This window comes from Sander lucioperca, chromosome 4, assembly GCF_008315115.2.
Source record: "Sander lucioperca isolate FBNREF2018 chromosome 4, SLUC_FBN_1.2, whole genome shotgun sequence".
Lineage (NCBI taxonomy): Eukaryota > Metazoa > Chordata > Actinopteri > Perciformes > Percidae > Sander > Sander lucioperca.
The window spans coordinates 3,869,766-3,896,240 of record NC_050176.1 but is presented as its reverse complement, the minus strand read 5'-3'; the positions used below and the strand labels follow the sequence as shown (position 1 = coordinate 3,896,240).

The 26,475-nt window shown below is 40.7% G+C and overlaps 1 protein-coding gene across 2 annotated transcripts; it reads right to left on the bottom strand.

The window, feature by feature from the left end:
- Positions 1 to 8,916: 8,916 nt before the first annotated feature.
- Positions 8,917 to 26,159, bottom strand: ccdc40 (coiled-coil domain containing 40). 2 transcript variants are annotated; one of them, XM_031284561.2, is made up of 19 exons: positions 26,007 to 26,149; positions 25,322 to 25,483; positions 24,938 to 25,037; positions 23,106 to 23,248; positions 22,371 to 22,454; positions 21,701 to 21,920; positions 20,354 to 20,511; positions 20,124 to 20,246; positions 19,187 to 19,308; positions 18,201 to 18,444; positions 17,896 to 18,078; positions 16,801 to 17,046; positions 16,448 to 16,661; positions 14,924 to 15,093; positions 14,743 to 14,834; positions 13,878 to 13,998; positions 11,925 to 12,113; positions 11,682 to 11,840; positions 8,917 to 9,378 (listed from the first exon to the last, which is right to left on the bottom strand). In XM_031284561.2, exons 2-19 carry the CDS (start codon positions 25,451 to 25,453, stop codon positions 9,124 to 9,126), a joined length of 2,955 nt encoding a protein of 984 aa, XP_031140421.1. In that variant the 5' UTR covers positions 25,454 to 25,483; positions 26,007 to 26,149; the 3' UTR covers positions 8,917 to 9,123. The 2 variants fall into 2 exon arrangements, with proteins under 2 accessions (XP_031140421.1, XP_031140420.1); XM_031284560.1 differs by having other exon boundaries at positions 9,124 to 9,378; positions 25,322 to 25,458; positions 26,007 to 26,159.
- Positions 26,160 to 26,475: the final 316 nt, after the last annotated feature.

Genomic DNA, 26,475 nt, shown 5'->3' with positions numbered 1-26,475 from the left:
ACAAGGGACATGTGCAAACACAAAATTATGCAAACGGACCTGAAAAACACCCACACACACACTTACCTGTTACAGATTATATTAAGTGCCAAATGTTAACCGCCAGACAAAAACATTTTTCATTTTTCTCTGATGTTCTCATCTTCTAATTTCTTCATTATTTTCTACTCTTCTGGAACTGCACCTTCCAAACACACACACACACACACACACACACACACACACACACACACACACACACACACACACACCACATACGCATGTCTCTTCCATTCATACTCTTTGTAGCTTTCTAACCTGTGTTTGCTTTCAACAGCTAATTCAACATCTAATCACATCATAAACCTCATAAACCATAGGCTGTGGCTATGGCAAAAATGAACAAAACCTCTCACTAACAGAAATGTTAGATGACATGCCAGTTCGCATTAATAATTCCTAATCATCACAGTAAAGCAAACACACATACCTGGCCTCCGCTGACAGGAACACTGAGCTCTGCAGTGCAAAGTCCTCCGTTGAGGAAGGAAATCAGGTTGGAGGCGTAGCTGACATGGGTTGTAAGCGCAAGGGCAAGGGCTTTTTTCATAATGTAACCTATCTTACCACCAGAACTTACTGTTTACTGTACTGTATGCAAACAAATGGACGCTATCAAGGCAACATACTGTCAATGATATACCGGCACAAAGAGGATGTAGGGGATCTAACAGCTACAGCAAATAGCAAAATAAACAGCAAAATAGGGAAATGTGAAGAAATAGTTTGAAGGAATATCTTTTAACTATAGAAATGAAAGAAAAATAATGCACAATAACATTTGTGTGGAGCTTAAACAAAGCACACACAAATTGTCTCATGGTCATATTTCTGTATTTTCAACTAATGACGCGGCCAAAGATCACAGGAAATTATTAAAAAAAGGGTGCATGTGCCAGTAAACTGCAATAGTGACTCAGAAAATAATATGGAAGTCGTCCAATAGACAACATTACTTTCACTACAGCTTGACAGATAAACAAACATACAGCATGACTCTACGGCTCAGCACTGCAGTGTATATTCAACAAAGAGGATTAACAAAATATGATCCTTTCACCCCCGATACAGTAGTCTGTAACCTGACCAGCCTCAGTCAACACAACAGTACAATGCCCGCTCATCTCCCTCTTATCATTTCATATACAGTAGTCAGGACAACTAAAGCCCATAGCACATGTATTATCATATACAGGGAAAATAAATAAAAATGAACGGGCAGAACAGCAGAACTTATATTCTGAAAAAAAATGTATGTGCTACATTCCCACATATTGTGCTTTAAGTCAGAATTTAAATAAATACACTGAAAGGTTATCCACCACAACATTTATTAACTCTCTTTCTAAACTACTAAAACCTGTAAGTGTATGTTTCCTGAACACCAAAGCCTTCTCCAGAAGAGACTCTGACTGAAGTGTGACTGAGAAAGATGGAAGGGAATTTCCCACAGTGTCCCACAGTCTATAACAAAGTGATGACTAGACATTTGTTGTTGTCAATACAGGCATTCCTTGAAAGTACAAAAGACAACTTAACACCAACAGTTAAAGCTCAACAAGCACTTGCAGTGTAAATACTCACAAAGCTTTTCTGCATAATGGTGTTATTGGATTAGCTCCTGAAAGTGAGACTATGAAACTTTTTGCTGAACAGCAGCCATTGTAGCTAGAGCTTTTATTCTCTGTCCAAATCTGATAGGGTCTGACCCACCCAACCGCCGTGTTTGGCCGTGCTGTAATTTCTCAAAATACCTTTGGGCTTGGATCAGGTCAGGTTCGTTTTTTGTGTGTGTGTTTTTCTTTATGCAGACCTTAAGGTCTGTGTAATGGCATGAATGACGTATCCTGACTCCCGCCTCTCAATAATGAGGAAACACGTTATACAATCTCTATTTAACATGGCGTATGACAGTTTTTGGGCTGCGCTGAACATTCCAGAAGGCACATGTCGGAGATCGTGTCACAAAGTCTGTTAGTGCACTGAAAATACTTTAGATGACTTTAGCTTGTAATAAATGTGTTAATATTAAAAAGAATATATCTTATTTATTTTACAGAGGAAATTCTCGTCTTTTTTTTCCAGGCTTGGGACCAAAATAACTGTGATGGTTTGGCCTCGGGTCAGGCTCAGACAGAAACTATGCAGGTTCATCTAGGGCCAGGCCAGATTTTTTTGGACCGGATCATAGCTCTAATTGTAGCCAAATGTAGCCATAATATAATAATGTCAAAAAGTACTGTAACAGTAGAGTAGAATCATAAAGTCAGTGAACATCCTCCGTAATGTCAGCTACAGCATCATCTATATCAATAATAATAATCCTAATTAGGGCTGTCAAACGATTACATTTTCTTAATCGCGATTAATCGTTGAATTTCTATAGTTAATCGCGATTAATCACATGTTTTATCACATGATTAAAATTCTATTATTTTGCATTTCAGAACTATTTTTAAGTACATATTAACAATGGAAAGCCATTCTTACCAGTGTATCTTGATTGGGAATCAAATGAATGCAAAGAAAGTGACTTTATGAACTTGATTTTAAGATTTGTATTTGTTTATTATATATTTAATCTAGTCACACATTTGAACAAACAACTTTGAATGCACCACAAGGCTGTAAATTACCAGTTTCATTAAACGCACTGTCTGTGTTTTTTCCGACAACAGCAGCTGCAGATTGTTACATCCCGGTGTCGGAATCCTCTACAATGATATACAGTCACACTTTACACCGTTTAACGTTAGCTGTCAGCATTGTAACCGTGTTTAATCCAGCTACTAGCTAGCGGTAGGCTAACGTTAGCTGCTGTCGAGTATAGTGTTAACTAGCGCCACGTGCAGCGATGCCTGTAACGTCTGTTTCAAAGCATCAGAGAGAAGCGCAGATATATCAGTGGCACCGAAATGAGGCACCGAAATCCGCGTTGCTATTCCTGCAGCAGCAGGATGTGTTACGAGGAAGTACGGCAAAATAGTAGCCTGTTAGGCACGACGCAAAGCCGAGTGAAGTGAAAATAAATTAATAAATGGCGGCATGCGATTAATACGATTAAAAAAAATTAACGCATTAATGCTGACAGCCCTAATAATAATAATAATAGATTTTATTTGTGATGCACTTTACATTTGGAGCAAATCTCAAAGTGACACAGTTAAGATCATAAAAGCATGGTAAAAACATCAATATAAAATACAAATAGACAACGCAACGACTTGCAGGGTTAATTTAAACTCATAAGTTGTGCTAAAAAGAAATGTTTTTATTCCTTTTTTAAAAGTCTCAATAGTTTGAGGTGCCCTCAGATGGTCGGGGAGGGCGTTCCAAATCCGAGGAGCGGCAGAACAGAAAGCTCTATCACCCATGGTGCTGAGCTTAGTCTTGGGGAGAAGGAGGTGGTTTGAGTTTGTTGAACGGAGGGATCGAGTTGTAGTTAGAGGGGTGAGTAGTTTTTTCAGATGGGGGGGGGCATTTCCATAGATGCACTGGTGGGTAAGAAGGGAGACCTTATATTCAATCCTGGCGGAAACGGGAAGCCAGTGAAGTGAATGAAGAATGGGTGTGATCTGGTCTTATTTTTGTACTCTCATCAGGATCCTCTCAGCACTATTCTGAAAATACTGCAGTCTCTGCAGGCTTTTGTTAGGGATCCTGATGAGAAGTGCGTTACAGTAGTGCGTATCAGCTTTGCTAACCATAGCTAACATTTGCCACCATTAGCTACTGTAGTAGTAAGTAATGCTGTAGTAGAAAACCCCATGCTTGTATTGAAATTGGGCAAGGGTGTGTTTTATTCTTTATGAACAGAACTTTTGAGAGGAAGAATGGAATATTTCTTCTTTCAAAAAGTAACAAAACCTCATTTTAGGGTCACATATCGTCGCTGGTGGGAGAAAACCTTGTATGTCCAAAACCGTATCTTTTCAGAAAATGAAAAAAAAAGGCTTTATTTAAAATCAATTTTTGAGCTATTTCTTTTAGACAGTCAGTCAAAATCATCTTGTCACTGTTCAAATATATGTAAAGCCCACAGACAGACACAAAGGCTAACCAGAAGCATTGATTTATGAACAAATGTTGGCAAAATATGGATGAGGTTTCTGCCCGACAGTGACAATATATAGGTCAGATTAGAGAGCCTGAGAAAGAACCTTAGTAATGATGTTAGTATCTAATCATAACAACGGAACCCAGCGTTCAGAAGTCCTAATCAGAAGCCAAGGAGCAACTTTTAAATACCTTAACTGGGAGTTAATTGGGCATAAATATTTTTACTTAATATTTTCCCAGGCAAAAGAGGACACAGATAAGTTGAAAGTGGGACACCTTAGGTAATAACTCAACTTTACACACACAAAATATATGCTTTTCACATCAGCATATTAAGATAATGAAAAATGAATCTTTACATTCTCTATGGATGAGAACAGCTTCGAAAGAAGAGCCTGTTATCTATGATAATGTATGAAGCTATTTATAGGAGACCAAAGTGCTGTTAACCTGGAAGTGCAATAAATGTTTTCCACTGTGCTGTACAGAAGAGTGCCTTAACTATAATTCCTGCTAACAATTACTGTAGGTCAGACAGAAGTCAACTGTCATATCCAATTAGTAACTATGAGCTTGGTGTGCCATGAGCATAGATATACGTGAGAGAAGTGTGAGACAGTCTATAGGGTGCCTCTGGGTACTCTGGAAAGTCCTAACAGAACTAGTACAAGATGGTGCTCACAGTGAGCATGCAATCAGAGGAGCCGGTTCCACAGCATTGCATGGACAAGGCTGCGTGGAAACCGCTGCAGGAAAGTGTTGAAATCACTTGACGTCACTGTCGCGTCAAACTGATGTGCTGCCTTCAAGGGCGGCCTGCAGCCGCCAGTTATTGGACAAGTGGCATATGTTGTTGATTCCAATGTTTGACAATGCAGACATGGTGTGAAATGCGTTGCCACAGTGATCCATTGTATGAGCAAGTTGCAGTCTTTTAAGATGAATACTGATGTGGTGAGAATGTTTTTTATGTCAGTGATATGTAATGTTTGGAGTAGGGCTGCAGCTATCGATTCTTTTAGTAATCGAGTATTCTACTGATTATTCCATCGATTAATTGAGTAATCGGATAATAAATACCTTTGCTTTATAGTAAACAGCAATAGTAAATATAGTAAAACATCGCTATTTGCAGAGTTGCATGCTGTAGTTGTGTAAAACAGCGCGGTGGACGAGAGCAGCAGGTGTTTATGTTACCTTGTGTCGATTTCGTTCCGTGGAATGGATGAGTACACTGGACGTTTTCTACTGAGATGATGTAGCAGCATGTTTGCAGCTTTAAATGATCCCAAACTTTCTGTCGTTTTCTCTCGCCTGTCTCTTCTCTTAGACCCTCACTATTTTCGCTGTCTTCCTTCATTTGTAATCTGCGCCGTCTGTCTTGTGTCCACAGAAGCGTCAGCCCGTTGTGCGCTGGTAATACTCATCCGTGTGGAAACACAGTGAGCCGTACAACATTAGTTACATTGATTAAACGTAGCTTCGAGGCAAAGAATTTTGCATCGAGTATTTTTTTTAATCAAATTATTCGAGTAACTCGAGGAATCGTTTCAGCCCTAGATTGGAGTTACTGGGTGGCAAGGTTATAATCATTAACGAAAACGAACGAAATAACGAAAACTAGGTGGGAAAAAACATTGTCGTTAACTGAAATAAAAATAAAAACGAGGCATTACAAAAAAACGATAACTAAACTTAAACTGTAATGTCTGTTTGCAAAACTAACTAAAATAAAATAAAATTATCGAGATGTAAATGTCCTTAGTTTTCGTCTTTGTCGATGTCTTTCATAGAGCAAATAACGTTATATCTTTCCGACCATGACATTTCCCGTAGACATGTATAAATCGCAACATTCCACGTCAAATTGAACACAACATAGTCCATGCCCCTCGCTTTGCATCATAGCGGTACCGAAAGTCTGAAGAAAGCGGCACCTATTTGATTATGACTGTGTCAGATAAAAGCAAGTGCCTTGCAGTGGAAGGTGGTAAAATATATAATATAAACAATTTATTACAGAGAAAAATCCCACGAATTTGAAAGTACATTTGAGAAGCGCACACAAGCTAGGAGGCTAACCTAGCTTACCTTAACAAGGTAAAGGAGAAAGCAAAGCCCCCTTTCCCCGAAACAGAAGCTAACCCCGGTAATGTTACGGGCATGGATGTATGGGTACAGGGCCAGGCAGCATGACAGAGACAACAGCAGGACAGAGAACACTACAGAAGGGCTTTCACCAGCGAACCGATAGCTGCTGGATAGTAAATACGCAGGAACACCAAAAGCGGGAGGAAGCGTGGGTTAATATGTGGATTGATACTGAGATGTCTACACAACAGTGTGAGTCGAGTGACTTCAAAAAGTTCGCCACTTTACTCGAACCAAAGTTCAAAACACCTGTTCATGTCTTCTTTAGTCTGTTGGCTATTTAGGTTTTTTTCCTGGAACACGTCACTTACACATTTTGCACTTAATGCGGTGTCTTGTGTAGACTGTTTACATATTTATGACCATATGTAGGCTACATTTTATGTACTGGTGTTATTGTTGAATACATTGTGAATACATATTTCTAAAATGGTATGTTTTTGTTGAGTTATTATTACACAATACTTTTTCTGACCTTTTTGAATCCCCTGACAAATAACCCATATTACAAAAAAGACTAAAACTAAGACTAAAACTAATAAAAACTAAACTAAAACTAAGCATTTTCAATAAATAAAAACTAAACTAAACTAGCAAACCCGCTTTAAAAACTAATTAAAACTAAACTGAATTTGAAAACAAAAAGTCAATACAAATATTGTATTGTATTTGTATTTATTGTATTGTATTTATGCTCTATCTTTTTATGGACATTAAGGCAGGTATGAGCACTGTAATTTCCATTTTTATGGATGAAATAAACATGACTTGACTTGAACAGACTAAAGTGCCATTGTCAACCAGGATGGGTGTGATCAGTGAGTATGAAGACACATCTCCACCGATGGTGAATAAGCAGGTGCAGTGTTTTACAAGAAACTACCACAGATGACTAACATTATGTTAATTAAAACATATTACAGATTCCAGCTGTAACTGCTACCCAATTATTAATGTTGCCCTACCTAGTCAGGTAAAGCAAAACTTTGCCATGGCTCCACAACATTTAGACTCAATGGTGTTTAAAGCCCCCAACGTCGACTTCAAGGCAGCGCTGTGACCGTCGACTTCAAGGCACCTAAAGGCAGCTACACACCGGGCCGATAATCAGCCGTTGGACAGTCTGGCGAGGTCGGTGACTCGAGTCTGTTCGGTGTGTTCTGTGCCGTCGTCCGTCCGAGGGGCTGTCGGCCTTCATTTTGGCTGACCTGGCGTGTTCAGTCGGAGACAGGGCAGTCGGGACTCACCCGGAAACGGCGAGCGGAATGAGCAAGACTAAGCCTCTCAAAATCTGACGAAAATCTTTTAAACTGACCTTTGTCGATCTGAAATGAAGACAGATTCAGCAACTGCGTGGCCTATTTCTCGCTTAAAATGTTTTCAGAAACACGTTTCGGTGAACTATTTTAGTACAATATGAGATCGTATTCTGAACAAGCCGCCATGACAGTCTGTCTTTGAATTTCCGGAGAAAACAAACCCACGTGACGCGTTCGTCCAATCAGCTGCCGGTTTTCATTTTTGGGCGACAATACAGATTAGCGCCGCCTGCTGTTATGGAGACTTAATACGTCTCGTCGCTTTGGTGTGTTCCGAGGCACTTTTTTGACCAACTCGGGGCGACTGATCAGTCCAACTGCCTTTTCTGCCAACGGTCGGCCGTCTGGTTGGTGTGTAACTGCCTTAACCCTAACCTTAACCCTAAGAGCTGTTATATACCAACCAGACGGCCGACCGTCGGCAGAAAAGGCAGCCGGACTGATCAGTCGGGTCTCCGAGGTCCAAAAAAATACCTCAAAACACACTGAGGCGACGCCGACTTGAGCGTAGGCTCTGCACGTGCGCGAAACGTAATACGTCTCCATAGCGGCAGGCATTTTAAGCGAGAAATAGGCCATACAGTTGCTGAATCTGTCTTCATTTCAGATCGACAAAGGTCAGTTTAAAAGATTTTCGTCAGATTTTGAGAGGCTCATCCGCTCGCCATTTCCCGGATGAGTCCCGACTGCCCTGTCTCCAATTGTGCATGTCGGGTCGGCCAAAATGAAGGCCGACGGCTCCTTTGACGGATGACGGCACGGAACACACCGAACAGACTCGAGTCACTGACCTCGCCAGACTGTCCAACGGCCGATAATCGGGTCCTAACCCTAACCATTGCCTAATCCTAGTGCTGCCTTGAAGACGACGTTGGGGGCTCAAAACACCAAACACCAACAATTAGATGTGCGCTGTAGCTTCTGTGGACTAACGTTAAACTGAAACTTTGTAGTGCAGTGCTGTTTTTGAAGTTATAAATAAATGTGCTTTTATCATTTTGTACTCACAGGATATTATGCAATATGTGCACTGACAGATGTAAACCAAACTTAATAGACCTCACAAGAGAAAGCCAAATGTATTTCCAAAGACTTAATCTTTTGTTTTGTAAGATTTTGCTGGAGCTGTCTCACCACCATCCACAAGTTATTTGAGTGTTTTGCAGCTGTTTCCTTCGTGCATTGCATTGTGGGACATTGGTGTACGTCACTGGCACACTGAATTAAGGGTTTTTAGTATGCATACTTCATCCTTTGAGAATACTTCATTTAGCCACAGCTAGCTGTGTGGTATGAAATTAGGAAGCAGCAAATAGTAGATTACAAGAGTAAGTTATTTGTATTACTGTTTCATATGTCTTTATTTTATTACAATCTGTGTTTCATTCAAAGCATAAAAGAATGCAAACAGTAAAATAAATGAGCTCTCATTCTTCTCCGGTCATCACTTATCTAATCTTTCCCTATTACCTTCACCTCATGTTTTACTCCCTTTCCACCCTCTTCTCCCCCGCACTTCTTCTCCTGTACTCACTGTCACGTCTATATCCTCCCCTCACTCTCGGGACATCTGCTCCAGGGCCTGTGTGCGTGTTGCCAGTGCTAGCGACAGCCTGCGGAGCGCCCCCTGGTGCTCGGGGAACTCCTCACACACGCGGTGCAGGATGGTGCTGGTAGTGTGCACGCGCTCCGTATGGCTCTGCAGAGCGGCTTCAACGGATTCAGCGGTGGACAAGGCTTGGTAGCTGCCCTCACCCACCCCCTGCAGCTTCTTGGTGCGGCTCTGTAGAGCCACTAGGTGGGCGAGGTTCTAAAGAAAGGGAAGGTTGAAGAATGAGGGTGGATATGTTCTGTGCATTAACTTGTTAGAACATTTACAACACTGATCACAGAAGGTAGAACTATTATATATATGCAGTATAATTACAATGATATATTCTTAGTTTATTTTTAGTATTCTGGGTGTGTGGGAGTAGTTTCCATTTAGTGCTTTGTCAGTACCCAGAAAAAAATACTTTAAGGAACATTTCCACCACACCTTGATTCATGTTATTCAACAATTACGGGCAGAAGACTGAGGGTGCATATTTCAGTTATGATCGGAGACTTGACTAACACATACCAGAAATGATTTATTACTTAGGTATCTTGAACAACGCTCTTGTGTTTGGTGCATTACAGTTAAACTGTCAACTGGAACGCCCCGTGAAGTCGGATTTACTACTCAGAAAGTCGGGAGAACTTCATCAACCCCCAACCTCACAATCCAACAGGCTGCTCTGGGCGTCAACTGTAGTCAAAAGTTGCAAAAATGTACTGTTTATTCATCATTTGATCAGGTAAGTCCCATTGAGATCAAGATCTTATTTTCAAGAGAGACCTGAATACATAAATATCAATTGTTATAGTTACAATAATATAGATATAATAAAATTAAATAATAAGTGAATTAAAACAAGTTAAAAACAGTGACAGCTAAAATCAATCAGGACTGGGACTAGATTTCTGGAATGAGCCGTTGTAAGCAGAGTATCAAGCTTCAGAGTACAAGGAAATTCATTCCAAATGTATGATGCTTTTATGATAGAATCTAAAAGTCAGTTTTTCCCAGTGTCTCAGTGTTCTAGGAATCCGTAAGACTTACCAATCCTGTGAGCGGGTGTTATTACAGCCCGACCGATATATCGGCGGGCCGATAACTACCGGTATCGGCATTTATAATGGCCGATAAATTAATATTTAAAAAATAAAATAAAAACGGACGAAACACCCTTCAACCATGTTGTGAGTGTTGGTGTATAGTTTGTCCACCTCTACAACATCCCTGTTGGCAACACTCTTTGATTTGTTCTTGTTGTTATTGTGTTTTTGTTCAAAGGATTTTAAGTTTCATATCTTAAGTTTGTATTTTTATACATTTTATTTATCAGAACTTTAATATATTTTGATGTTCCTCTGTTCTGTTGTGACAATAAAACAAACAAGTTTAAGTTTATTTATTATTTTAGTGAGGACTCATAAATAACTACAGATAACTAATGTTAGGGAAATCTGTTTATGTTTTGTTACACGTTTCTGGATTTTTTTAAAAATATACAGTATATCGGCCGATATATCGGAATATCGGATTTTTAAATCACCAAATATTTGTATCAATATCGGCCTTAAAAATCCGGTCGGGCTCTAGGTGTTATGCGTTCCAACTCTTCAGCCAAAGAGTGATGTCAAATATAAGGGCAATTTTTTGAGAATCCCATTATATAAATAAAAGCAAATGTCCTCAGGGGCGTTGACTGTGGCCGGAACACTAAACACCCGGAGGAGAGGAAGCTGGGCCGAAGAAATTGAAACAGTGGCAGCTTCTTGTGGCCTGTGCAGGGCCAAAGATGATAGTGTACAAGTACCTCCTGGATTTTGTAGAGTGTGGAAATTCTTTGCTTCATGTCAGTGACCTTCTTGCTAAGACAGACGCAGCTCTTGCAGCCAGCCGGTGAGGTAAGTGCAGTCATGGCTGCTTGAGCGTGTGCTCAGCATGTTTCACTGATACCTTAAAATCCAGTTGTATGATTGCTAAAATCCTTTATCCAGTTAAAATATCCGGTAAAAAACAACCAAGATCTAAAAAGTGTATTGTAAAAAAGTGGCATAAAACTAGATAAAAGTCCGTTTCAAGGAGAGCTTCTTGCGGACAACACAACGCCTGCTACTTGTTCTATTAGCACTTCTATCTTATTTGCGTCTCAAAAAATCAGTCATACACACAGTACTGTCCATCTTCTATTAGTGGACATGTTGCTACAGTGTTTGTATGCACAAAATACAGCATAATGTGATTTTATTAACTGGTATTATTACGGTTAACCTGGCTTGAGTCCCACACATATTTTTACTGGAACGCGGTCAACTCGGGTGGAATATTATTCCTAGTTCCGAGCTCCGACTTCTGAGGTTTATGGAACGCAGCATTAGGTTAAGACAGTGAAGAGTCAGTCACACACATGATGTAGGTACAAACCAGTGTAAAGCACAAATACAACATCTTAAAGCCGATGTACTATATAGGTTGCTGGTATGTGTTGTAATGCGGTACACTGTACAGTATGTGCTCCTTACCCTGTCTTTGGTGTCCTGGAGATTTCCGATCTCAGGGTCAAGGACGTAGCTGGTGCCGCAGAGTTCTATCAGCTGCTGCTTTTGCTGCGCAAGCCTGTCGCTCAGACTCACCTGGCTCTCCTGTAGCTCCCTGATCACCTGCTCACAATCTACCACATGCTGAAAACATACATTGTGCATATAAGACAATTGTGCATCCTACTTCAGGCACATAAGCAAATATGGAAACGCCAAGTCCCCTACCTTGTGTGTGTCCTGGATCTTGCGCTGCAGGGCCTGTATGACGCGGCTCAGCTCGCCCTTTGTACTCTGTCTGTGGGAGCCGTGAACCATGGCCTCCCTGCGCAGGACGATGGTCTCCCGCCTCGCCACTGTTGCTTCACTCTCCCTCAGCAGTCGCTCCTGCTGCTTCATCAGCTGGGTGAGTCGCACCTGCACCGACACACACAGTGTAAAACAAGCTCAAAAAATCTAAGTAAAAGCATACAAATCATTACCAGGCTATGATGCCTTATTCATTTTACCTTTTAAATGACTTGAGAGGCCCAGCCATTCATTTTTTACTCACTCTAAATTAGGGCTGCACAGTTTGCACAGAAAATATGGGATAACAATCAAAAGTGTACTCAGGTTTGCCTTTCTGCTGCTTTCTGCTACAATACAACAAACTGCTTGTTGAATAAAAAAAACCCCAAAGGAATTTATTTCCAACATTTTTCTTTTATAACAAATTGAACTGAACAAAAAAGACACAAAAGAATGATATTTATATTTTTTAATGATACTCTCGTTTAACTAGCCCCGAGTGTCTTTCACGATGTGTCACAGTTTTTCGTGATTATCATGCACAGGGTTCATACGCATTTTAACCAATACTTTTCCATGACCTTTTCATGACTTTTCCATGACTTTTTGGCAAATTTCTATGACTATGTATTCCTGAAAATGTCAGTTGACATTATACAATAAGAATACAAATCTGTGTTAAAGTTTACCCTCAGAGGTTTAACAATAAAATGAATGACAATTTATGTGGTTCATAGTGGGAGTCGTAATATCGCGCCCCGAATAGAACGGTGAGGTTAGGACGACCTGAAATTAATTTATTAATCCATGACTTTTCCAAAACTTTCTGGGTCTTTTTATGTTTCCAAAACCTTTCCAGGCCTGGAATTTGGATTTTTCAAATTCCATAACTTTTCTAGTTTTTTTCAAAACGTATGATATCGCGGTGACGATTAAACTAACTGCAGACCTGTCAGCATCGTAGAGGACTCGGGTCTTAAAGACGTACTATAGTTGGCATGTTCTGACCCATCTCATTGCCATCGAGGGGGACAGTAGTTTTCACACATACGCAGCCTGTACGTCACGGAGATAAATTCCAATCAACTATGTTGACATGGCAATAAAGTTTTTAATTGAATTGAGAAAGCAGCCCAACTGGAACTGCTGCAAGGTGCTGCAAACGCTGTCTCATTAACCATGAAGAAACCATTTCATTTGGCTAAAAGGTGAATACATGGTGAACACATACTGTATTACCATTACATATGTATTAAGGAACAGTAATAGCATTTCTATGCTGCATCTTTCCTCATCCCTCCCTGTCATAACTCCAGCATAATAAGAGCAGGTGTATTTTCATCTCAAGTAGGTCATTAGTACGGGAGGTAATCAATCTGTAACTTAACTACTTGATCTCTGTGTGCTATGTTCTTATTGCTGTTGCAACTAACTAACAACTTTTTGGAGGTAGGGGAGATGAAAGGCGTAACGTGTGTATTATAATATCCAAATATCTGACCTAAAACCTGAAGGCTTTTTCTTGTCAAGATTCAAGACATATCAAGATACTCCCCTCTGTCCGTGAGTCACTGTACATCTAAAACAAGTTCCACAGCGCAAAGAAGGTTGGGAATCTTGTATATGCATAATGGTGATGGTGAGGGCCAGCCATTTGTACCAAAGATGTATTTTCAGGATTCATTGTAGTTCTTAATCCTTTTCAACTAGTGTTCAGAAAGGTGTTAGGGGTACATTTCTGTATTTCCAAAGTGTTCTTAAAAATGTACTGCCTTAATATACACACTGTACAGTACATGCATGCACATACAAAGGAAAACAGCTGGATGATAACTCACTATTACCGTTTACTGTCTTTACGTATAACCGCATTGTGTGCAATGTGTTTACCTCCATTCGGTGTATCTCAGCCTTCATCATCTGGATGTCTCTCTGGCCCACCTCCGAGTCCACAACTGAACGAGTCTCTTTTACAAGCTGGGTCTTCTTCTCCCACAGCATAATCTGCCGCCTGCCACGCACAAAACACACGCACACAACAAAGGACGTATGTAAAAGCCAGTTCCCAATATGTGTGGTATGAGCTCTTGGCAAAAATGACAAAACCAGACTGATGTAAGCTGCCAATGCCAACTGAACAATTTAATTCCAATAGATTTAAGGTATTAAATATTGGTAAACACTTGACTTATAAATCAGTATTGGGGTGGCTGTGGCTCAGCTGGTAGAGCGGTCGCCTACCAATTGGAAGGTTGGTCCATGGCCCTGCAGTCTTATGTCGAAGTGTACTTGGGCAAGACACTGAACCCCATAATTGCTTCCGATGCTGCGCCATCCGAGTGTAAATGAGTGTGAGTGTTTATCTGATGAGCAGGTGGCACCTTGTACGGCAGCCTCGGCCACAGTGTATGATGTGAGTGAATGGTGAATAGTTCCTGTGCTATGTAAAAGCGCTTTGAGTAGTTGTTAAGACTAGAAAAGCGCTATATAAAGCCCATTTACATTATATATATTTAAAAAAAACTCAAATACCCTATAGGGAACTGTTTACTAAGCAGGGATCTAAAATTAGCTACTAACCATAAGAATATACTATCATTATTTTTTTTTTTGCATAATGCCAACGCATACATTTTTGTTAAATAACTCGTTAGGGAATAAAATTCACCAAATTGATTGCCATACAGACATAGAAATATAAACCCATATTGAACAGAAATATAAACCCATATTGAACAAGCACAAAATGACTGACTCCGCTTCCACCAGACTGTTGAGGAGTCTCTCTTTTTCCTCCTGGGTCTTCTCGTATTTCATCTGCATGTCGACAGTCTCCCGCTCTGCCTCCTAAACACAGTACATCGCCTTTGTTAATAATAATTTTAAAACTGCAGAGAAGAACAAAACAAAAGATGAATTAAATAATCACGCCGTGCCTTGAGTTTCTGAAGGAAGTCTGTCTCCATGAGTGCGTTCTGCTGCTCTAGCGCCTGGCTGAGCTGTCCGTTGTTGCTCAGCATGGTGTTGAGCTTCAGCAGGTCTCCGCTCAGCATCTTGGCATTCTTTTCCAGCTCCGCCTTCTCACGGTGCTCTAACTCAATCTGACCTGGTGGGGTTAGAGTTGGTTTAATAGCAGCTCATGTACTAGTGCATGGGGAGAGATGTCACACTCTATGTTTACATGCACATCATATTCAGGTTTTTGCCCTTATTACAAAAAAGACAATATTTCAACAAAGCTGTTTACATGGCTAATGAAAGTGAATATTCCACTAATATTCCCGTTTACATGCAAATACGATTTTTTCAAAGTTTTACACCGGTGGCGGACTTGTTTGACTGTGTAAACACTGCCTCCCTCTTTCATTCCCTCAACCACCTTTTTGAAAAGGTTGGAGTTGCGATGTTTGTGCATATCCAAAAACCTGTTAAAATCCAAGTCTTTCACAATGTTTAAAAATAGGGGTGTTTCTCCTTCTGATGAGATGCAGGCTTTTCTTTTGGGCATGTATCTCTACCGTAGCCTTGCAAACTGTTGGCTGGTTGGTTTGTGTTCAACAACCATAGCAAGGGTAAGAGCTGACCATAAGCCGTTAACAGGCAAGAAACCCTAAACTGTCACAAACTGCAGTAAAACCTCCCCGATTAATACGCAATTTTGAATGCGCTGTACTGTAAAGAATGCTTCTAAAACCCGAGTAATACCGGCATATATCACATGTCTTAAAGTGCTCATATAATGCTTTTTGGATTTTTCCCTTTCATGTATTGTGTTATATATCTTTTTGTGCACATTATATGTTTACAAAGTGGAAAAACCCCAAGGTCCACCCCAAGGTCCACCCCAAAGGGCGTTACCATCTCCAACAGAAAACACTGTTCACAAACTGCTCCAAACAGCTCTATTGTAGTCCAGCCTTTACTTCCGTGACAAACATGCATCACTTTGTAACACACGTTATAATGTTTGCCTAGCTGCTAGCGTGGCACGACCTATACTCTGCTTCTGACTGGCTAGTAGTCCTTACCTAGCTACTGAGCATGTGCGACTCCCAACAAAGATGGAACAGAAGTGAGATGTCTCACTCTGTAGCTAAAACATAGAGCTCAACACACAGGGTGAAAAGAGGAGCTGCAGCAATGTGCAGTACAAAGAAATATGGTGTTTTCTGAAAATTAAACCATGTAAAAAGGCTTTATGCAGATATTCAAACTGAATATGCTGTTTACATGATCTGTTATCAATTTCAGAATACTGTCATACTCGCAACAATAGTGAAATATTATGTGAATGTAAATGTAGTCACTGATGTTGTTAAAGACCTAAAACTTCACAAATAGTTACATTCTCAGACATGCTGAGCCGCCTACGTATAATTTATTGACAAGTGACTTGGACTGACTTGGACTTGGACCCGTGTTTGTACATGTGTGTGCTTCTTAATAACCAGATTACGTACTCTCCAAGCGTATTTTCTTCTGCTGCATGCCAGTGTACTCTGTCTGCAGTTTGAGCATGTTCTTGCTGTTGGCTTCTATCTCCCGGGTCAGCCCTACTAGAGTCCCCTGCCGTTTCATCCAGAGCTGCTGGTCACTCTTGATATTCGCAGCCAGCTCCTCGATTTGAGCCTTTAACGCCTCTACATTGATTTGCAAAGGACTCAGGTCCTCAGTCTGGGAATGGAGGCACACAAATCAGAAAGGCAGCATGTGATTTTTATGTCTGATTGTGACTGTTAGTTTCTAATGTACGTATATTTCACATAAACAACAGACAACCAGGGATTATTACTGCAACCACAAAATCTCTCACCCCAGTGCTGGCTGCGATCTCATAGATCTTTTTGTTATGGTTAGCAATGGTGGCCTGCTTCTGCCCGATCAGAGTAGAAAAGGAAGAGATCTTATTCTGGTTGGTTGCCAATAACTTGTTGTACTTTGTGATCTCCTCATCCAGGGCCTCCTGGGTGACGGCCAAGCTGTCCAGATGTTGGCCGACCTCGCTGCTCTCCAGTCCCACCGCCACTACAGAATTCTCCAGTTGCCACAACTGAGACATCTAAACGAAAGAAAGAGACGATAAGCAGGAGAAAAATATTACATCATTATGCTGTATATCTTTATTAGGGCTGTCAATCGACAAAAAAATGTAATCGCGATTAATCGCATGTCTGTTCTAAATATACTTTAAAAAGGATATTTTCTAGTTTTTGAGACTCAACGTACTCCGGTGGTAACTAAATTCACATCGACAGTACATGCAAATAACTCTTCTCAAGATAACCATGTGGAAGGTGAAACTGAATTTGCCATTCAAAAGACCCTTTTCTAAATCCATTTCTGCTCAAGGAGATTTGTTTCTGCTAGCCATCCACAATGTTACTGCTGAATCACTTACTGATTTCCCAAACTCCGGAGCGGCCTGAGGCCCAAATCACACGGACGTCAAAAAGATTAGTGGCATTAAAAGGAATTTGGGTTAACTCGTTATTATTTCGTTAATTTTGACAGCCCTAATCTTCATCCTTAGCATATTTTACATGTGTTGTTTGTAATGTTCTATCTTCAGCACATTGTACTTTTAGCATTTTTGGAGTCCTCTTTGCCGTTTACTTTAGTTATACAACTGTAGGGAAGTGCATTAATAAATTGCTAAGTACTCCTTTAACTAAGACAGGCCCACTTCCAAACTGAAAACCTAAAAATATAATGTACTTATTAAAATAATATGATGTTAATTAAAGCATGATTACGCACTATATGTGTATATAGAATGACTCTTTGGACTCGGTGAACAGATATTTGCTTTCACAGCACCTTACTACTGAACGATAGTCAACCATCTTACTAGGCATTCTCACAGCCTGAAACACAATGGTTTTTCTATCTTTCTTATTCCCATCTTTACCTTATCCTTCTTGAGTGTGGCTATCCTGCTGGTGAGCCGTTGGGAGTACTTGGCAGCCTTGTTGTGAGTGAGCTTGTGCTGGATGTAGGTCATGATCTTGTCCTCCGACTCCAGACGCACAGCACTCTCTTTCTCCAACTGCCTCCTCTGATCGTTCACTTCAACCTGGTGGGTGCTGGTTTCCTACGACAATGCAGGAAATACAATTGGAGAGTGAAATGGTTTCAGAGGGAAAGAGAAGGTAGGAAGACATTGTGACTGGACACCTCTCTGGACAAATCAGAAGCCTTTTGTCCCCCAGCTACCTTAGAGAGCCTGGCCAGGGTGCGCTCCGTCTCCCTCAGAGTGCGGAGGGAGGTACTGTAGTGGGCCTGTAGAGCCTCTTGCTGGGCCTGCTTCTGGCTGATCAGCCTTTTGGAGGTGGCACAGTCCATCTGGGACCAGTTCAGCTGCATAGTTAGTGTCTCATTTTGCTCCTGCTCTTCAGCAATGAATCTCTTGTAACCTTCGATCTCTCTGTCCAGCAAGATCACCTGATGCTCAACGGTACTGAGGGAAACAAAGCAAGCAGTAAAGATTCAATAGATGCATGCTTTTATTACCAGCCAGTGATGCGTTTGTGCAGTTTTGAGTACTTTGCCAAGTGTTATGTCTGTCTATCTGCCGACAAGATTTTGTCACCGTGATAGTGTCACAACTGTGCAAGAAACTTACAGGTGTGCAGTTGTGGTCCAAGCAAGGGCGCCGGAAGTAAGAGGGTAGGAACTAGGGAAGGGGCCCCCTGCTTTACGCCCCTGGCCCCATTACCGTGCAAGATGCAGTCACGAAACTTTACAGGTGTGTTGTTGAGAACAATATTAAGGCCAAGATGAAAGATGGGTGTGGTCAGAGCATTGGTGCCGGAAGTAGTGGGGTAGGAAGTAGGGAAGCCCCCCCCCTCCACATTAAGCATCTGGCCCAAATTGACGCCTTGGCTGGTGTGATCCCATCGCAAGATGGTCTCTAGTTTGATACTTTCTGTTTAAATCTCAGGCTAACATTTTGTGTCCAACTAATATTGTGTTGTATTTTCTACATATTACACACATCTGCATATATTTTTGCTTCAGCCTGAAAAGCAGAGGCTAAAGCAAACCAACAATCATTCACTGTGACACCATCCCAAAGATGCTGTTCATGAGGCTTTTCTCCAGCAGGGACATTGTTAGTTACATGTACGTTCGAAATGCATTAGCACATTTAAAGTGCAGTAGCATGTTAACATTCAGCCTTTCCTTGCCCCCATTCTCACCGCACAGCCTCCTGCATCGCACTGAAGGCCTCGTCTCGTTTCCTCATGCCCACCAGGCTGCCGCTCCACTGCTGCAGCAGCTGTTTACGCGACATCTCCAGATACTGCATTTCCATCTCAGCCTGCACAGACAAAAACATGAGTGGACCACCTTACACCTCACATGTGTTGTGACTGATGTTATGTATAGACACTTCATAGACACTATACGGGAATATACTAATATGAGAATGAGAATATGCATAGTGTATTACTTCATTCAACCAATTCAAAATATGTTGTTCTGAAAGGGAATCAATATGGGGGTATGGGGACAACGGCATAACCAGCTAAAGTTTGTCTTTTTCTGCTTAAATTTTGTTGTGTGAGACAGATACTGAAGGCTTGAGTCCATCAAATCAAGTCAATACTGTACCGTCGTAATAATCACAGGTACTATGTTGTCTTTATTGTCTGTTGAGACTAATGTTCAATTATAGTTGTACTCATAAGAAATAATGACTGTACGCTACCTGCCCAGCATCAAACAGCAACCAAAGTTAGTGACTAGCATTAGCATGTGAACAAAGTGGAGCAGCTAAGTAGCCAGATTTTTCTCTTACGAGTTGGTGGAGACCAAAACAGAGCTAAAAGGAGATTGACTATTGGACTTACATTCGTTATGTGAAGGCTGATGTTGCTTTGTATCCAATGGATGTGTAGTTAGCCAACTGTTGGCTAACACGTTAGCCATAACAACTACATAAGGTGATAATTTGTCAATGGTTGAGTTTACAGCTAGTAACCCTGTGTCCAAGTGGCCAAAAATATATACTGTAAATGCAGCTTTATTCTTTAATTGGAAATGGTTTCAGTATTACTGTAATAGTTGCACTAATGCACAGTACTTGCTTGGTGATTGAAGCCACTTTCAACTCAAAGGTATATACTGTATTACCTCAGAGAGAGCCTCTTTGGCTGCCTGTGTCTCCTCTGCTTGAGCTTTGGCTTGGGCCTCGTACATGGCTATCTGCTGTGTCAGCCTCTCCATTTCCTTTGTTAGACGCTCCACATACATGTCCTGATGACACAGGAGTATTTTCAATCAATCACAGTACATTCATCAATGATAATGATGAATTTGAATGAATCTGATGTTTTTAATGTGCCAGACTTCAGCCTGTCCACCTGCTTCAATTTCTGGTCTTCGGCCTGCGTCTTCTCAGCTCCCGCTTTGCGTCTGGCATTCTTCATGGCTTTGACATTAGATTGCAGATGTTCACTGACTCCTTGTGTGAAGACGAGATTCAGCATCAAGTTGTCCATCTCCGCCTGTAACTGCGACACTGTGGCGAAAATACACAGGAGTCAACAGTAGCTCAGTCAGTAGGGACTTGGGTTGGGAACTGGAGGGTTACTGGTTCTGGCCTTTCCATGGGCAGCCCCCCCCCCCCCCCCCCTCACTCTGACATCTCTCCATTAGTGCATGTATAGGTACTGAGCATGTGTGTGTATTTCAGGCTTGTGTATAATGTGTATTCTAACAACAGAGTGAAAACATTGTAATTTCCCCTTGCGGGATTAATAAAGCATTAATTATTATTATAATAACGCAAGTTTATTGTTTTTCAATTCAAAAAATAAATCTAAAGAAAATAAAAAAAAATAAAGGTTTAATGGTTGAATCTTTTACAAAAAACATATCAACCTGAAATCTAAACCTAATTTAATTTTTATTTATTTTTAGGATTTAACCAAGCTTTATATTACAATTTGAAAAGTATAATTATTTGGCACTTTAATCTAGACTCATGTGTTTCAATCCACATGTCTTCTACAAAGACCTTTCAGAGATTGAGTTACCATCATAACCAAAGAAAGTGAACTTAAAATGGACTCAAACTCTTGGGTGCTCTTGTGTGTGTCTATACTCCTTTGCCTGGGCATGGCTGCACAGACACATATGTGTTGCTGACTATATCAGCTGTGTAAGAGGCTCTAGATTGTGGTTTCTGAATTTTCATAAATTACAGGCCTAACTAGAGCTTTCGCTTATATGGTGTTACGCGCTCCGCCCTTGTTTTCTTCTCTCCTTTCTTCTCTCTGCTCTTCTTTCTTTTTCCCTCAGGTGCTCCTGGTCAATTGATTGGCCTGATAAGCCTCCTGACTGTTTCAAGAGGGAGGTCTGGTAGCTCAGTTTTCATGGCTTTGTCTCTTAGTTCAGTTTATGCAATGTTTTGATAGTTTTTTGTTTTTTTTGTTGTTTTTTTTTGGGGTTCTGGGTATTAATACGAGGTATTACCTGTAAAATAAAAAAAACTAATCCTTGGGTATGGTGTCCTTTTAATATATTGCTGGTCACAAGGTGGAGCCAAATTTTTTTGTTGTGGCTGTAACATGATAATCATCAAATAATTAAATCAATAATCGTATAAATGTTAATTAGAGTTTAAAGTAAATGGTGCAACACTAAGAATGAAATATAATCCTGGTTTAACACCAAAGCTAGCCCACCACATTGCCAGTCAGTCTCACCATGGGCTTTGGCTTTGACGTTTTGGCCGGTAATACAGGAATACTGGCTCTTCATCGCCTCCAGCTGATCCTGGGCCTGTTGATGTTTGCCTTCAGCCTGTGCACTGGCTTGATGATGGTCATCCAGCCTGGTCTGGAGTTTGGCCAGCTGCTCCTGAATCCTGTACATCTCAACTCCTATCTCCTGTATGTACTTGGCATCTTCCTTCTCCATTGCCAGCTGGGCCATTGGGAGAGAGAGCACAGACATAAATCAGAAAACAAATCATCCAATCGTCTATCATTCTATTAGACTCAGATGGTTTCCTTTTGTCATGCACACACTCTGTCACAGATAGTTTGTGTTATAATAGACATTTGGTGATTTCATGAGTTTTTTATTGTTACCATTTTTATGCTGGCTTTTCAAATGTAATGCTGTATCCAGGAAAAAAAGACATAAATATATATATTTTATTTTATTTCTATACAGGTCAACACCGCCATCTTCTGGACATACTGAGACACCATAGCTGTAAAGTCAGGAAAACGTATGCTTTATGTGTATGTGAAGCACATGTTGTTTGCCTCTGCTTGTGTGTACATCTGTGTACGTGTGTACGAATAGAGCAACATTGAGAGAAAAAAAATGCTGATTTTTTTTTGGTATGTTGACAGAAAAGTAGCCCACCTTTTCCTTTAGTCCCAGGTTGATCCTCTCCAGCTGTTTGCTGAGCTGGCTGTTTAGAGCAGCTTGTTGCCTTCTGACCAGGGGCTACCAACAGATCAAACACGGCATTAATGACATGACACTGTGCTAAACATCTAGTATAATGTTTATGAACTTACTGTACTACAGATATCTATGACTTAAAGCAAATTCCCCTCTGTGCAGCATTAACATGGAGTGCTGTGCTGATACTTCAGCACAGCACACTTCCAATACCCTTTCACCCTGCCATACTATTTAGTATGGCAGAAAAATATTTTGTATGTCTAAATACAGTAGATACTATGTCAAATGCCAAAAATACCAGGATGTCCTGCATTTGGTCACATTTTTCAGTATGCAAGTCAGCTTGCTTTTCTGGCTATTATGACCCACAATCATTGCACAGCATACAGTATATGAGCAAGAGGTTGAAAGTTCAAGGTGCAATTTTATGAAGTAGTATGTCCCAATTGCATGCATACTGCATGGAGCAGCCCGTACTTTGTAGGGGCAGCTGCAGTAAGTACTAGAAGTAAAAAGAAAAAATATGCGATTTGGAACTCAGCTTGTATATTCATTACCAATGCACCTAATACATAATATATGCAAGACTCAGATGAGACATTGGCACCATGATTCTCTTTAAAGAGCAGTAGGACAGAATCTGTTCATTTAATAAATGCTGATTGCATAAATATTGAAGAAGCTACAGACATGTTCAGAGTCCAGAACAACAAACTCGTCCTCCTCTTCCTCCTCCTGGGCCTCCGGCAGCGGCTCCTGATCCTCCATGTCTTCTGATGTGTTAAGGTTGGGGAGGTGAAGTGTCAACGGCACCTGAGCAACATTTGCTTGCACTGAAACACAGAAAATAAACCTGAAATGTGAAAATGTATAAATATGGCTAATTGATGGAGAATTTGTAAATATTTACTTGAAATTTGCCTTTGACCATGTCTTCTACATGGATATATAATTGTGTTTTTTCTGCATATACTGATCTACGCTTTTGTTGCCATTCTCTTTGTTCAATGCAAATACTGGCAGGATCAAGAAGGTTTAAAGGACCAGTGTGTAGGATTAGTGGCATCTAGCGTTGAGTTTGCAGATTGAAACCAACTGAATACCCCTCCGCTCACCCCTCCTTTTCCAAGCGTGCAGTAGAACCTACGGTGGCCTACAGTGGCCTACGGTAACGTAAAAACGCAAAAAAGTCCTTTCTAGAGCAAGTGTTTGGTTTGTCTGTTCTGGACTACTGTAGAAAAATGGCGGTGCAACATGGCAAGCTCCGTGGAAGAGAACCCGCTTCCTATGTAGATATAAAGGGCTCATTCTGAGCTAGTTTCAGGAATGAAAACATCAATATGAATATTAGTTTCCATTTCTGGCAATAGATCCTCCTGAATACTACACACTGCTTCTTTAAGTTAATGAAGCCAAGGCACTATAATCTTGGAAAGAGGAGAATGCTGTCCAAAGTACACTCCATCCTATACAACTCCTCCCACCCACTCCACAATACACTGGTCAGTCTGAGGAGCTCCTCAGCGACAGACTCAGACACCCACGATGCGCCACAGAGCGCCCCCAGGAGGTTGTTCATGCCTGTGGCCATCAAACTACAGAACTCCTCCCTCCTGAGTGTTAAAACTGGTCTCACAGCACGCATCTCCACATCACATCTCAATATTCTTATGTACTTATGTACAATCATTCCTGCAATAGTTATCAGCTACATGAACAAAGGTGTTATTTATGTATTCACTGCTGCTACTTGAATTCATACTGTAACTGTACACTGCACTACAATAGAATTTGTACAATCTATTGAGACAATCTTTTTAACCTAATGTGACATTTTATTTATGTCTTATTGTAGATATGTTACTTATTTACTGTATACACTTATTGACTTGCTCTTTTTTTACTCTTATTTTACCTTGAATGTGACTGTGAGCAACTGCAACTAAACAATTTCCCTGAGGGGATCAATAAAGTATTCTGATTCTGATTATCACAGCATCTTGCCCTTGGACAATAAAGTTTCCTGTAGTAAATCTATATTCAATAAAAGGTAGGAATGGACCTTTGAACCAGGGAATCCTAAGCAAAACCAGCCTAAATAAGCAGTTTTACCCTACTTACTCTATGTAATTTGTATTGATTTCTGTGTTACACGGGACAATTTAATTTCCCTCAGGATGATAAATGATATTGTATTGAACTGTGCTATGTTGTGTCATACTGTAACTGTTGCTTTGAACTTGACTGTAAATCCCAAACAGGGTTAGTGTGTGACTGACCAGTCTTGCATTGCCAGACATTTCTCCACAGTGCTGAGTACACCGCCTATCTATTCTGGGAAAGGTGAAAACCCTCTGGCTTGTTTGTATATTTTTAAACCAATCACAACCGTCTTGGCGGCGCAAAGCCTCGATAGTGGCGATAGAGAGAGAGAGAGAGAAGGGACGATGTGATGTGATGTGAGGCGTTATACCAGCAATGTTTATCTGTTGAGCCAGACTAGTGTCACTACTGTGACTGACCTGAATTAGTGGATGCAGGGGAGTCATCGCCACTGTGGTCCAGGTGAAGCTGGGGGGTCGGGTCATCAGGCTCTGGCCCTGACTGATTCTGTGAGCCACACTGGGACACAAACAGAAAGCATGTATAAAGGCCATTGACATGATTTAGACAGCAAGTAGCGTAAAGCACACATTACATGTACACATTTTAGACTTTTACATTTGCTGTCCCATAGGACTAACATTGTATACAGACGTTTAATATGCTTGAACTCCTTATGTGACGTGCACCCACTAACAAAGACTACAAGTGGAATAGCACACAGCAACTTGACAAAAGATGAAATAAATATCCCTTTGTCTATATATTAGCTCGACTTTTCTTTATTCCTCAGATATAGCTACCTGTTCAACAGTCGCTTCACAGTCCTCTGCTGCTGTGTCACTTCCATCCTGCAGCTTGCTGTTTGTCTCAGTGTGACTGGAGCTTTCCTCCCTTACCTCCTCCCCGCCTTCCTCACCTTCAGCACTCTGCATTGGACCTTTGTGTGATGACGACCAAGAGGTCTGAAGATAGTTACGTTAGCATACTTTTTTTTAAAAACGTAGTGTTAACGTTAGCTGTTTTTCTTCTCTCATTAACGTTTAGAACTAACCAAATAAATAACGTTACACATAGTGTATTATATATATATATATATATATATATATATATATATATATATATATATATATATATATATATATATATATACGTATTAGCGTATGGTATTTTTCAGCTGAACAAGCAAACTCGCTTTCAGTAGCTTGCTAGCTATATGTTTCAGAAAACACGTCAAAGCTAATATTAACGCCAACACTAACGTTACGCTATTTTAGGTTAGTTAACGTTAGCGTAAGTTGGCTAGCTAGCTAACGTTACTGGCTCAGACAGAGAAGTTAAGGCAAACATTAACAATTACAATAATGGACAGCTAACCTTAGCTAGCTACTGAACAATTTAAACAAATACAGCCTCTGAATGGAATATTAATAATAATTTCTTAATTTTGTCTTACAGTTAGCTAAAGCTATAACGTTAGTTACTCACCACCGTAGCTGACAAACCAGCACACTAACGTTGCTAGGCAACCGTAAACATCCGTTGGAGGAGGAGGGGTGCAGGGTAGATCCTAAATCGGATCTCCTGGAAAGGTCGACGTTGTTAGGTTTAGGCATGGGTTTAGGTATGGGGAGTGGGGATAGGTTATGGTTAGGGTAAGAATACCAGGGTAAGCCAATCAGAAGCAGAATAAGGTGGGCCACGAGGCACGTCCTTTGACTTCGCGACGTCTAGCGGACCCGATCTAGCATCTACCGAGGTTGCAGTGAGTGCTCAATATCCCAGACCGAATGATGTGGTCAATTTTGGGACAGCTTGTCATAGTACAAGATATGTGTGTGGACGTTCATTTTCTACTACTATTGCTAATTAAAAAGTAATACAATACTAATTACCATGAGTTACTGACATTGCTGCCATACTTTTAGCTCATCACATCCATTACCTTTATTACAAT

Coding starts and splice junctions, on each gene's coding strand:
- ccdc40 (XM_031284560.1), bottom strand. CDS start 25,453: ATGCAGAGTGCTGAAGGTGAGGAAGGCGGGGAGGAGGTAAGGGAGGAA. Junction 18,445..19,186: donor GCGATGCAGGAGGCTGTGCG/GTGAGAATGGGG, acceptor TGTTTCCCTCAG/TACCGTTGAGCATCAGGTGA. Junction 14,835..14,923: donor ACTTCCTTCAGAAACTCAAG/GCACGGCGTGAT, acceptor TACTGTGTTTAG/GAGGCAGAGCGGGAGACTGT.